This window comes from Coregonus clupeaformis, chromosome 8 (genome assembly GCF_020615455.1).
Source record: "Coregonus clupeaformis isolate EN_2021a chromosome 8, ASM2061545v1, whole genome shotgun sequence".
NCBI lineage: Eukaryota > Metazoa > Chordata > Actinopteri > Salmoniformes > Salmonidae > Coregonus > Coregonus clupeaformis.
The window spans coordinates 32,811,888-32,826,777 of NC_059199.1; the positions used below are offsets into that span (position 1 = coordinate 32,811,888).

At 46.1% G+C, this 14,890-nt stretch overlaps 1 protein-coding gene across 1 annotated transcript; it reads left to right on the forward strand.

Annotated features, from left to right (window-relative positions):
* Positions 1-2,373: 2,373 nt before the first annotated feature.
* LOC121572850 lies at positions 2,374-6,320 on the forward strand. The gene is made up of 16 exons (XM_045222245.1): positions 2,374-2,384; positions 2,474-2,569; positions 3,394-3,440; positions 3,655-3,767; positions 3,869-3,940; positions 4,030-4,113; positions 4,239-4,385; positions 4,475-4,555; positions 4,664-4,813; positions 4,939-4,988; positions 5,110-5,179; positions 5,280-5,366; positions 5,463-5,561; positions 5,686-5,766; positions 5,857-5,961; positions 6,143-6,320. Exons 1-16 carry the CDS (start codon positions 2,374-2,376, stop codon positions 6,272-6,274), a joined length of 1,425 nt encoding a protein of 474 aa, XP_045078180.1. The 3' UTR covers positions 6,275-6,320.
* Positions 6,321-14,890: the final 8,570 nt, after the last annotated feature.

The window sequence follows — 14,890 nt, forward strand, 5'->3', positions numbered from 1 at the left end:
CCCTGGCATGCTGAATAAGTGTGCTCTTCACGGATGAATCTCGCGTCGCGTTGCCGAGTGGTTTGTTGATGTCAATGTTGTGAACAGAGTGCCCCATGGTGGCAGTAGGATTACGGTATGGGCAGGCATACGCTACGGACAACAAACACAATTGCATTTTATCGATGGCAATTTGAATGCACAGAGATACCGTGACGAGATCCTGAGGCCCATTGTTGTGCCATTCAACAGCCGCCATCACCTCATATTTCAGCATGATAATGCACAGTCCCATGTCGCAAGGATCTGTACACAATTCCTGGAAGCTGAAAATGTCACAATTCTTCCATGGCCTGCATATTCACAAGACATCTCACACATTGAGCATGTTTGGAATGCTCTGGATCGACGTGCATGACAGCGTGTTTCAGTTCCTGCCAGTATCCAGCAACTTCGCAAAACCATCGAAGAGGAGTGGGACAACATTCTACAGGCCTCAATCAACAGCTTGATCAACTCTATGCTAAGGAGATGTGTCCCGCTGCATGAGGCAAATGGTGGTCACACCAGATACTGACTGGCTTTCTGATCCATGCACCTATCTTTATTTAAAAAGGTATCTGTGACCAACAGATGCACATCTGTATTCCCAGTCATGTGAAATCCATAGATTAGGGCCTAAAGAATATATTTTAATTGACTGATTTCCTTATATGAACTGTAACTCAGTAAAATCTTTGAAATTGTTGCGTTCATATTTTTGTTCAGTGGGGAGAACAAGTATTTGATACACTGCCGATTTTGCAGGTTTTCCTACTTACAAAGCATGTAGAGGTCTGTAATTTTAAAAAGAATTCAGAAAATCACATTGTATGATTTTTAAGTAATTAATTTGCATTTTATTGCATGACATAAGTATTTGATACATCAGAAAAGCAGAACTTAATATTTGGTACAGAAACCTTTGTTTGCAATTACAGAGATCATACGTTTCCTGTAGGTCTTGACCAGGTTTGCACACACTGCAGCAGGGATTTTGGCCCACTCCTCCATACAGACCTTCTGCAGATCCTTCAGGTTTCGGGGCTGTCGCTGGGCAATACGGACTTTCAGCTCCCCTCCAAAGATTTTCTATTAGGTTCAGGTCTGGAGACTGGCTAGGCCACTCCAGGACCTTGAGATGCTTCTTACGGAGCCACTCCTTAGTTGCCCTGGCTGTGTGTTTCGGGTCGTTGTCATGCTGGAAGACCCAGCCACGACCCATCTTCAATGCTCTTACTGAGGGAAGGAGGTTGTTGGCCAAGATCTCGCGATACATGGCCCCATCCATCCTCCCCTCAATACGGTGCAGTCGTCCTGTCCCCTTTGCAGAAAAGCATCCCCAAAGAATGATGTTTCCACCTCCATGCTTCACGGTTGGGATGGTGTTCTTGGGATTGTACTCATCCTTCTTCTTCCTCCAAACACGGCGAGTGGAGTTTAGACCAAAAAGCTCTATTTTTGTCTCATCAGACCACATGACCTTCTTCCATTCCTCCTCTGGATCATCCAGATTGTCATTGGCAAACTTCAGACGGGCCTGGACATGCGCTGGCTTGAGCAGGGGGGACCTTGCGTGCACTGCAGGATTTTAATCCATGACGGCGTAGTGTGTTACTAATGGTTTTCTTGAGACTGTGGTCCCAGCTCTCTTCAGGTCATTGACCAGGTCCTGCTGTGTAGTTCTGGGCTGATCCCTCACCTTCCTCATGATCATTGATGCCCCACGAGGTGAGATCTTGCATGGAGCATGAACTTCTTCCATTTTCTAATAATTGCGCCAACAGTTGTTGCCTTCTCACAAAGCTGCTTGCCTATTGTCCTGTAGCCCATCCCAGCCTTGTGCAGGTCTACAATTTTATCCCTGATGTCCTTACACAGCTCTCTGGTCTTGGCCATTGTGGAGAGGTTGGAGTCTGTTTGATTGAGTGTGTAGACAGGTGTCTTTTATACAGGTAACGAGTTCAAACAGGTGCAGTTAATACAGATAATGAGTGGAGAACAGGAGGGCTTCTTAAAGAAAAACTAACAGGTCTGTGAGAGCCGGAATTCTTACTGGTTGGTAGGATATCAAATACTTATGTCATGCAATAAAATGCAAATTAATTACTTAAAAATCAGACAATGTGATTTTCTGGATTTTTGTTTTAGATTCCGTCTCTCACAGTTGAAGTGTACCTATGATAAAAAATGACAGACCTCTACATGCTTTGTAAGTAGGAAAACCTGCAAAATCGCCAGTGTATCAAATACTTGTTCTCCCCACTGTACATACTATTTATACACATATTGCCAGATTATTGCTATCAACTGCTGGTTGCAAGGTATATTACCCCGTTTGTATCTTTTGGAACAATGGTAGTCAAGTTTATAAAAATGATGTAGAATAGATGGGCTACCACAGGTGTCACAGGCATCCACAGGTCTTGACCACCATGTTGTGATGCTTCTTTAGGATCACATTGGTGTTGTCGTCACAGAAGAGTACGGAGAAGGGACTGAGCTTGGTGGGTGCGCAGCACGCTTTGGGAACCTCGTCCGGCTTCAGAAGGTGAACCTGCCATGAAAAAAGGTCAATCAGACTTATTCATACATGCACTTTTATATAATCAATGATACTATCCTGTTTATAAAAGAGATGTGGATTATTATTATGCAGATACTTCAGTGCTCTCCTACCTCAGTGGGCTGTGGCTTTGCCCCCCTTGTCTGAATTTGGTCAATATATTTTAAACCGGGTTGTCTGTGCTCCACAATACTATATTATCCACTGAGCCAAAGCCTAGACTTTCAGAAGTTCAACAACAACAACAACTTCCATGAAACATGCTAAAACATGTCAATGGGCCATTGACCTAGCTAGTGACTTAAAAATAACATTTGGTGTTTTTGTTTTATATTACACCAACAACATAGGAAATCCTCTGGTGACAAAATAGGGTCAATAGAATTAGAATGATGACTAGGAATGGCATTTTTATAGAATTCTAATGGTAACCATAGAGTTCCAAACTCATGGAATGGAATTTTTATAGAATTCTAATGGTAACCATAGAGTTCCAAACTCATTTCTATGGCAACACAGCTGTCCATTTTGTAAACAACAATTTTCTAAAATATGTGTTGCCAAGAGACATCTAACCGATAGAACATCTCGGCGTTCTATTGAACGTTTTCTGTTCGAAAACAACAATAACTTCAGTTTGCTGTTCAACAACAACAAACTTGACTGATTTTTGAGACCTGAGACTGAAAAATCGGCTGGAAAATGCCTGGGTGCTTTTCAAAATTAATGGAGAGTCGGCGGTCTACTGCGTCGACAGGTTGTTCAAATTCATTTGTGGGTTGTTTTTGTTGTCTTTTTCCGTTTTGCAGGGTTCGCAATCGTCGGGAGGTGGACAGCGACATCGACTTCGAAGAGGGTATGTTGAGTTTAAACTTCTTATTTTACCACATTTAACAATATAAATGTAATTTGTGAAATGTTGTGTATTTCTGTAATCCATACTTGCAAGCTAACGTTAACTTTAGTAACTTTTGCTAAGAGATGCACTTTTGAACTAGTAGTACTAGCTAGCTCGCTACGTTTTACATCCTAACATTTGTTTGTTTGTATTCCAATGTTCCTAATTTTAGAATCAACTGTCCTGGATGAGGTCCAGTTGGTTGTGCCATTGGATGATGTGCCGGATGTACCACTGCTGCCAGCCATCCTTGAGGAGGTGCCAGATGTGCCGACTATCCTTGAGGTACAATTTTCAGAAAGTTTTATGTTTGAAAAGTATCCCAGATATTAAATTTGTGTCACTTTGACATTCTAAAAATCGTTGTTGTCTGCTTTCTGCTTTAGGAGGCCACTGGTAATTGGCAGTTGATACCGATTAGGTTTAGCTCCCTGTACTGTGGGCCTGTTGTGATCAGGGTAAGCGACCCACACACAGTCACATCACTGTTGCAGTGTTTGCTGTTTCTAACCTGAATGTATTGTAATGTCAACCCCCTCTTGTGCAGAACAATGCCGGTCCGGTGGCTGAAGCTTGGATAACTTTCCAGTTCATCAGCCCCATTATCACCTACATGCGTGGGGGATCCCAGGTATGTGTCTTTGTCACTACCTAATCCTAATCTACATTGTCAGTGTCATGTGATCTTGATGGAAATATGTTACAGCGATGGCTGATATTGTTTTGTTGATGTTGTCTTGTTGTTTCACTACACAGCAGGTGGTGGTGAGGATGCACCATGCGTGTAGGGTTCGAGGCCTGGAGACTCAACTGATGTGGGCCATCTCCAAGGAGACAAACAGACTTAGTCCAGAGGGCATCCCCTACTGTGCCACCAAGGTGCAGTCCATCTCTTGGATCCAGGTAAGATGTAAATACTACTGAATTAGTATTAGATTAGGCTTTTCTTCACTTACTCCATTTGGCCTTAACATGTCGTTTCTCTCTGTCAGTATGTGGCTGGCAGGGTGACCCAGTATGCGTCTCACCTCCGCCACGAGACGTCTGTGGCCGTGACGCTTGGCTGCTACCAGGTAAATAAACAATTTCCTATGTATATAGAATAGAAATTACAGGGCATTTTTCCATTAGATATGGTTTGTTTTCTAATAACGTGTGTTGTGTGTGTGTGTTTTGAGCAGCAAACTGATGTCTCGGTGGCGTACGCCACTCTCCACATGGGGCTGGATGGGCTGCTCTCCTTCTCGGCGTGGTCGGAGGCTGCCTCCGTCTCTACGCCCACCACTCAGCAGTTCACTGAGCCAGAGCCTGAGGGCCACAACTGCTATGAGGTCAGATGTTACACACACACATACACATACTATTGACTAGTAGCATTAAGATCCTTCGATTGACCCATTGTTTGTCATGTCATTACATTGGTCACTGATGTTGAATGTTTGTTCTGTTGTTGTAGGGCTGGGAGGAGGACCTGCTGCCTGAGGAGAGGGAGGTTCCTCTGCTAAAGTGAGTCCCTCTAAATGTGTGTGTAGCCTGGGCTTGTCAGATGCTAAAGGATAGTGGTCACAATGCTGTTATCCCCCATTGACAGTACTGGTTGACATGCTCCATTCCCTCTCTTCCACAGCCTCTACCTTACCACCAAGAGAGTGGAGGACATCGGCCTGAGGCTCATCTCCCTGCGCCAGGCCTTTACTGTGAGTGGACCCACTTTTCTTTGACTCTCTGTGTCTTCCTGTTCTGTTCTTCTCCTAGAGGAAGATGGGTGTCTCACCCTAACTCTTCCCTCTTCTCTAGACCCTGCTCGGTTCCACCCTGAGCAGGAACCATCTGTTTGTGGCGGGAAAGGTCCTACTGGGCGCACTGGTTCAGGTCCACCAGATGGTAGCTCACTAACTCATTGTCCTTCAAGGGAAAGAGAGCGTCCTCGTGGGAAATGTGTTCTGTGCACTAACATCACTGCTCTTTGCTTTGTGATAGGATGAGGCCGAATTCATCCGTGCCTATAACGACTTTGTGAACTACCTGAGTGACCCCTCCAAGCAGATTGACATTGAGAGGGAGCTGGCTGAGGCAAAGGTGAGTTGATTAACTCTTTCAAGTCTCACTTTGAGTTCTTCCACATGCATGTCTTTTATACGGAACAGTAGCTGATCTATTTGAAATCATTCCTATTTTCTCCAAACGTGTTTTCTTGTCCTAGATCCATCATGTTAACCTGATAGACGTCCTTTTTGAGCTGGTGCTGTTTGGGATGATGACAGCTCAGAAATCCCTGATGGTGGTAAGTAGCATCTCGCTGGTAAATGTTTAGATATCTGTCTATTAGCAATTTCACTTCAATTTCTCTTCTCTCCTCCTCTGTTTACTTTAGCAACCTGGTGGGTTCATGGAGCGTCTGTACGCTCTCCTGTACTCCTTCCTGCCCACTGTTGCCAGCATTGAGCCAAAGGCTGAGAGATACCTGTTGCTGCTCAATGTAAGAGTCAAGAGTTTACTTCCTGTTTTCTTCCTTATTACTAGTTTACTTCCTCTTTACTCGTTCCTGGTTAACAGGGTTTAAATTCCGTTTTAGGGGGAGTAACTCTCATTGTCTCTCTCCTCTTGATAAGCTAGTAGCTCAGAGCCATTTTCTATGTGTTGTGTGGGGTTCCCTTCAGGGCGGGCTGATGGCTCTGCTAGATGACATGTTTGGGCAGCAGCTGGCCTGGTACTTTAACCGAGAGTCTCTGGTCACTGAGCTCTCCAGCCTCCTGGAGTACCACCTGGAGTACCTCATGGCCAGCATGTAGTCCTACTGCAGAGACCTGAAGGGCCACGCCTCTCTCTCTCTCTCTCTCTCTCTCTCTCTCTCTCTCTCTCTCTCTCTCTCTCTCTCTCTCTCTCTCTCTCTCTCTCTCGAATTGAGGACCTGAAGGGCCACGCCACACTTCTCTCTCTCTCTCTCTCTCGAATTGAGGACTTGAAGTGCTTCGTTGAACCCTGATTAGTTAACACCCATTAAAATAATGTATTCTCTTGTTTTCTCTCCCCACAGGATTCTTGTGACACTTTGCCACCTAACAGGGATCTATACTTTGCACTGAATTTGACATTTTTAAATAAAATAAATAGTAGTTCAAAAGCATTTGTCTCTGTCTTTTCATTTATTTGATTATTACATCACTATTTCCTATTCCTGGAGTTGTTATGAGGCTAATATTACATGAACAATTATGCTTTATTCTTTGCTTATGGAAATAAAAACCAACTTTAAGTTGATTTACATGTACTACAGGCCCACACTTTATGGCATTGTACTGTGATGTGTGATACTGTACTATTTAAAAACATGTAGGCCTACATACACTGAGTGTACAAAACATTAAGAACACCTTGCTAATATTGAGTTGCACCCCCTGTTGCTCAGAACAGCCTCAATTTGTCGGGGCATGGACTCTACAAGGTGTCGAAAGCATTCCAAAGGGATTCTGGCCCATGTTGACTCCAATGCTTCCCACAGTTGTGTCAAGTTGGCTGAATGACCTTTGGGTGGTGGACCATTCATGATACACCTACTACCATACGCCGTTCAAAGGATCATAGCTTTCACCTGAATTTACCTGGTCAGTCTATGTCATGGAAAGAGCAGGTGTTCCTAATGTTTTGTACACTCAGTGTATGTTAGTTGTGTTGTAACCTGGTACAGTATAAAGTCGACCACTATAGGGCACAATTGCTTCAGTCTTGAAAGTTACTTCTCACTATCCGAACTCTATATTAAGACTCTGCCATTGTAGACTCAGGTAAATTGGTTATTTTAGTTTCAGTTTGCCATATTTGCCATTAATGTCTGAGTCATTTACCGTCATTCCAACTGAAACCAATGTTAGAGTTCATGTATAGCCCCTGGTTCACCCCAGACTTGACTGCCCTTGACCAGCACAAAAACATCCTGTGGCGCACTTCATTAGCATCGAACAGCCCCTGCGATATGCAACTTTTCAGGGAAGTCAGGAACCAATATACACAATCAGTTAGGAAAGCAAAGGCTAGCTTTTTCAAACAGAAATGTGCATCCTGTAGCACTAACTACAAAACGTTTTGGGACACTGAAAAGGCCATGGAGAATAAGACCACCTCCTCCCAGCTACCCACTGCACTGAGGCTAGGAAACACTATCACCACCGATAAATCTACGATAATCGAGAATTTCAATAAGCATTTTGCTACGGCTGGCAATGCTTTCCACCTGGCTACCCCTACCCCGGCCACCAGCTCTGCACCCTCCGCTGCTTCTCCTTCACCCAAATTCAGATGGCTGATATCCTGAAAGAGCTGCAAAATCTGGACCCCTACATATCAGCTGGGCTAGACAATCTGGACCCTTTCTTTCTAAAATTAGCCGCCGAAATTGTCGCAACCCCTATTACTAGCCTGTTCAACCTCTCTTTCATATCATCTGAGATCCCCAGAGATTGGAAAGCTGCCACGGTCATCCCCTCTTCGAGCTGGTCATGGGTGCACCTCAGCCACGCTCAATGTCCTAAACGATATAATAACCGCGATCGATAAAAGACAGTAATGTGCAGCCGTCTTCATCGACCTGGCCAAGGCTTTTGACTCTGTCAATCACTGCATTCTTATTGGCAGACTAAATAGCCTTGGTTTCTCAAATGACTGCCTCGCCTGGTTCACCAACTACTTCTCAGATAGAGTTCAGGTTTTAGGTTTCTTTTCATGTCTAGTCCATTGTACTGGCCTGTGTGATGTGTAGTAGTTTGATGCATCTTATTGCTTTGCTTATTTTTGTCACCTGAAAATTCAGTCTCAGCCATTGATATCCTTAATTCCTTACCTGACCCTTACAGACACAGATGCCGGACCCGAAGACATTCAAGCAGCACTTTGACAGCAAGCATCCCAAGTCCCCAATACCTCCAGAGCTGGTTGATGTTGAGGCTTAAAAGACCACACACACACAATGGACCTACAGCTGGGTTAAGATGCTCTCATCATTCAGACTCACAGTATACATGTTAGCAGCAAACTCTTGCCCTATGCTTCAGTTGTATTTCATATGGCTCAATATGTGGAAATGTTGTCACTCATCGCCTTTCATGTTGTGATTCACAGACACCACGATGACCACGATTTGAGCGCTGCAACTGGGACTGAATGGCGTCAAGGGACAAAACACTGAGACCCCTGGACATGGGTGTGGGAATATTTGTGTGACAATGACCTAAAAGGGTCATTGGGGGGCAAAGCACACCAGCACCCCATCTTATTTGAAACCCCACCTCTTTAAGGAATACCTGGGATAGGATAAAGTAATCCTTCTACCCCCCCTTACCCCCAACCCCCAAAAAAAAAAAAAAAACATTGTAAAGTGGTTATCCCACTGGCTATAAGGTGAATGCACCTATTTGTAAGTCGCTCTGGATAAGAGCGTCTGCTAAATGACGTAAATGTAAATGTATATGTCCAACCACCCCTCAACTTCAGACTCTATTGAAGCACCCATCTTACTTCTATGAGCCCACTCTACCTACATCCCTTTTCCCTATGCTGCTTCCTTCATTCATTCCTGATTCAATACCATCTAGACTGTTACACGTCTAAAAAGTTTCATGGTGTTACTTTTTCTCATCTGTGTACCGCTGTCCTACTTTTGCCCCTTACTCTTTTCTATACCTCCTCCCATACACTGTTGTGCAAATCATTTCTGCTTTCTTTGAGAATGGTGTCATAATGGAAAGGATTTGTTAGTTGCCCAAGACTGAGCCTTGTTCTGCCTGTAAAAGGCCCTGGTCGAAACAATACCAAAATCACTTTTGATAGTCTCCGGGTCCACGTTGTAACAATTGTTTTTTGCATTTGACCATTTCCAATAAATGTAGAAATATATATGAAAGCATTCCTCTGCCTGTTTGATCCATTCTGAAGGAAAGCAGTGACTACGTTTTGTGTGTGTGAGAGAATATGTATGCCTTGTAATGCTAGCAGAAAATCAATACTTCCGAATGCAAGTTAAACGCCATTCCGTCTATACTGATACCAGACAAATGTATACTTATAAGTATTTTCAAATGTATTTCCAATATACTGCAATGCTATGTAGCTGAAGAGGGGTGACACTGTCTAGGATAGGAGTGTCGATCAGTTTCTGGAGGTCTGTGTTCACTGGCATTTACTCTCACTTCTGCATCAAATCAACCTCTACAATAAATATTCTAGTTTCTTTTATTACAAATATAGCAGTACACAGTCCTCCAGAAATCTGTTGACAATGACACATTCCTGTGTATTGGATCCTCTGTATATAGAAAATGGCAAAATAAAAGCTCATTTGGTATTTTCCATTGCTACTAACGTATGCTGGTTAAAAGTATAATTAAAGAAATGCACACATTTTTGCCACACATATATAGTCCATATATTTAGCTTTTTTAATTGAACCATGTGTAGTACATCTAAAAGAGACAATGAGAAATTCATGGTTCAACAAGACAACATAGCCATCAAAAGGGTAGAAATTTAGCATTGCACTTATGTCACAGTACTTTACAGCTTTGATTGGATACATAGAATATATGACAAAGGGTGATGTAATTATCTGAATTACTGTAGATTTTAATAGTTTAATCAAGAGTGATGTATGGTTATAAGTCCAATGTGAAGATCTCAATTTAGGATTTCTTTATGGAGGAGGTGTTATTCATATACCATTCTCACACTAAATAATCAATATATTATACTGAACAAAAATATAAATGCAACATGTAAAGTGTTGGTCCCATGTTTCATGAGCTGAAATAAAGGATCCCAGAAATTCTCCATTCGCACAAAAACCTTATTTCTCTCAGATTTGGTGCACCAATTTGTTGACATCCCTGTTAGTGAGTATTTCTCCTTTGCCAAGATAATCCATCCGCCTGACAGGTGTGGCATATCAAGAAGCTGATTAAACAGCACACCTTGTGCCACACGACACAATGTCACAGATGTCTCAAGTTTTGAGGGAGCATGCAGTTGGCATGCTGACTGCAGGAATGGCCACCAGAGCTGTTGCAAGAGAATTTAATGTTCATTTCTCTACCATAAGCCGCCTCCAATGTCGTTTTAGAGAATTTGGCCGTAAGTGCAACTGGCCTCACAACCGCAGACCACGTGTAAGCACGCCAGCCCAGGACCTCCACATCCAGCTTCTTCACCTGCGGGATCGTCTGAGATCAGACACCTGGATAGCTGATGAAACTGTGAGATTGCACAACTGAAGAATTTCTGCACAAACTGTAAGAAAAAGTTGCAGGGAAGCCCATCTGCGTGCTCGTTGTACTCACCAGGGTCTTGACCTGACTGCAGTTCGGCATCGTGAACTGACTTCAGTGGGCAAATGCTCACCTTCGATGGCCCCTGGCATGCTGAATAAGTGTGCTCTTCACGGATGAATCTCGCGTCGCGTTGCCGAGTGGTTTGTTGATGTCAATGTTGTGAACAGAGTGCCCCATGGTGGCAGTGGGATTACGGTATGGGCAGGCATACGCTACGGACAACAAACACAATTGCATTTTATCGATGGCAATTTGAATGCACAGAGATACCGTGACGAGATCCTGAGGCCCATTGTTGTGCCATTCAACAGCCGCCATCACCTCATATTTCAGCATGATAATGCACAGTCCCATGTCGCAAGGATCTGTACACAATTCCTGGAAGCTGAAAATGTCACAATTCTTCCATGGCCTGCATATTCACAAGACATCTCACACATTGAGCATGTTTGGAATGCTCTGGATCGACGTGCATGACAGCGTGTTTCAGTTCCTGCCAGTATCCAGCAACTTCGCAAAACCATCGAAGAGGAGTGGGACAACATTCTACAGGCCTCAATCAACAGCTTGATCAACTCTATGCTAAGGAGATGTGTCCCGCTGCATGAGGCAAATGGTGGTCACACCAGATACTGACTGGCTTTCTGATCCATGCACCTATCTTTATTTAAAAAGGTATCTGTGACCAACAGATGCACATCTGTATTCCCAGTCATGTGAAATCCATAGATTAGGGCCTAAAGAATATATTTTAATTGACTGATTTCCTTATATGAACTGTAACTCAGTAAAATCTTTGAAATTGTTGCGTTCATATTTTTGTTCAGTGGGGAGAACAAGTATTTGATACACTGCCGATTTTGCAGGTTTTCCTACTTACAAAGCATGTAGAGGTCTGTAATTGTCACGATCGTCGTTACAGGAAGCGGACCAAGGCGCAGCGTGTGATACAAACATGACTTTATTTTAATTAAAGTAACGAACAAAACAAAACACGACTCGTGAAGTCCAACGGTTAAACATACCGAAACGGAACAAAAACCCACAACACCCAAAGGAAAACATACAGATTAAATATGGCTCCCAATCAGAGACAACCAGCCGACAGCTGACACTCGTTGCCTCTGATTGGGAGTCATACAGGCAAACATAGAAACAGAACAACTAGAATACCCAACATAGAAAACGAACACATAGAATGCACACACCCTGGCTCAACATATAGAGTCCCCGAGCCAGGGTGTGACAGTACCCCCCTAAAGGCGCGGACTGCGACCGCGTCTAAACACCCCAAACAGGGGAGGGCTGGGTGGGCATTCCTCCTCGGAGGCGGCTCCGGCTCCGGCCTTGACCACCACCCCTCCATAATACCCCCGTAGCGCCCCTGGTCCGGTCTGACCCCGCTGGCTGGATCTGGACTGGTCATTGACGGAGCGGATTGCTTACGCTCCGTTGTGGAGCAGCTGACCGGTCTTACCAGGCTGACGACTCGCACCCCGGGCTTGGTGCGAGTAGCAGGAACGGGCTGAACCAGGCTGACGACTCGCACCCCTGGCCTGGTGCGAGTAGCAGGAACGGGCTGGACCAGGCTGACGACTCGCACCCCGGACTTGGTGCGAGTAGCAGGAACGGGCTGAACCAGGCTGACGACTCGCACCCCTGGCTTGGTGCGAGTAGCAGGAACGGGCTGGACCAGGCTGACGACTCGCACCCCGGGCTTGGTGTGAGTAGCAGGAACGGGCTGAACCAGGCTGACGACTCGCACCCCTGGCTTGGTGCGAGTGGCAGGAACAGGCTGGACCAGGCTGGCGACTCGCACCCCTGGCTTGGTGCGAGTGGCAGGAACAGACCGGGCCGGGCTGGCGACGCACACCGTAGGTTTGGTGCGTGGAGCAGGAACAGGCCGGGCTGGGCTGGCGACGCACCCCGTAGGCTTGGTGCGTGGAGCAGGAACAGGCCGGGCTGGGCTGGCGACGCACACCGTAGGCTTAGTGCGAGGAGCAGGAACAGGCCGGGCAGGGCTGGCGACGCACCCCGTAGGCTTGGTGCGTGGAGCAGGAACAGGCCGGGCTGGGCTGGCGACGCACACCGTAGGCTTAGTGCGAGGAGCAGGAACAGGCCGGGCAGGGCTGGCGACGCACACCGTAGGTTTGGTGCGTGGAGCAGGGACAGGCCGGGCTGGGCTGTGGAGACGGATAGGAGACCTGGAGTGAAGAGCGGCCACCACCCGTCCTGGCTGAATGCCTACCCTCACACGCACTGTGTGTGGCATCCGCACAGGACGTACAGGGCTGTGTACCCGTACTGGCATAACAGCACGTGACACTGGAGCAGGAAATCCGGGACCGCGGAGAGGCATTGGAGACCACGAGCGTTGAGCCGGCACACTCCGTCCTGGCTGCATACCCACCTTCGCACGACACGTGCGGGGTGCTCGCACAGAACGTACAGGACTATGCCGGACCACTCGTGGCACAGTACGCCGCTCCGCATACCGCGGAACCTGCCCCGCCCCATGCTGCCATGCCTGAGCACGGGAAGTTGGTTCCGCTCTCCATCCAGGCTCCGCGAACCTGCCTTCTGGCCCCCAAACCCGGTGGCCTCCTCTCCAAATCGCCCAATACGCCCTGTGGCAGCCTCCTGCTGCCCAGTCGCCCATGCCGTGTGCCCCCTAAAAATTATTGGGGGTGCCTCTCGTCCGTCCGACGATGGCACTGCTGACGCCGCTGCTCCTCTCTCGCCAGGGCCTTGATCCTACCCCAAGGTCCCTTGCCCCCGAGCATGTCCTCCCAGGACCACACCTTGCCCACCTGGGCCATCGCCAGCCTCTCTATCTCCTTTCCTGGCGCTTCCTCCCATGTCCAGTCTGCCTGCTCCTGGACACGCTGCTTGGTCCTTTTACGGTGGGGTTTTCTGTCACGATCGTCGTTACAGGAAGCGGACCAAGGCGCAGCGTGTGATACAAACATGAATTTATTTTAATTAAAGTAACGAACAAAACAAAACACGACTCGTGAAGTCCAACGGTTAAACATACCGAAAAGGAACAAAAACCCACAACACCCAAAGGAAAACATACAGATTAAATATGGCTCCCAATCAGAGACAACCAGCCGACAGCTGACACTCGTTGCCTCTGATTGGGAGTCATACAAGCAAACATAGAAACAGAACAACTAGAATACCCAACATAGAAAACGAACACATAGAATGCACACACCCTGGCTCAACATATAGAGTCCCCGAGCCAGGGTGTGACAGTAATTTTTTTTAAAATCCAGAAAATCACATTGTATGATTTTTAAGTAATTAATTTGCATTTTATTGCATGACATAAGTATTTGATACATCAGAAAAGAAGAACTTAATATTTGGTACAGAAACCTTTGTTTGCAATTACAGAGATCATACGTTTCCTGTAGGTCTTGTCCAGGTTTGCACACACTGCAGCAGGGATTTTGGCCCACTCCTCCATACAGACCTTCTGCAGATCCTTCAGGTTTCGGGGCTGTCGCTGGGCAATACGGACTTTCAGCTCCCTCCAAAGATTTTCTATTAGGTTCAGGTCTGGAGACTGGCTAGGCCACTCCAGGACCTTGAGATGCTTCTTACGGAGCCACTCCTTAGTTGCCCTGGCTGTGTGTTTCGGGTCGTTGTCATGCTGGAAGACCCAGCCACGACCCATCTTCAATGCTCTTACTGAGGGAAGGAGGTTGTTGGCCAAGATCTCGCGATACATGGCCCCATCCATCCTCCCCTCAATACGGTGCAGTCGTCCTGTCCCCTTTGCAGAAAAGCATCCCCACAGAATGATGTTTCCACCTCCATGCTTCACGGTTGGGATGGTGTTCTTGGGGTTGTACTCATCCTTCTTCTTCCTCCAAACACGGCGAGTGGAGTTTAGACCAAAAAGCTCTATTTTTGTCTCATCAGACCACATGACCTTCTTCCATTCCTCCTCTGGATCATCCAGATTGTCAAGGGCAAACTTCAGACGGGCCTGGACATGCGCTGGCTTGAGCAGGGGGACCTTGCGTGCACTGCAGGATTTTAATCCATGACGGCGTAGTGTGTTACTAATGGTTTTCTTGA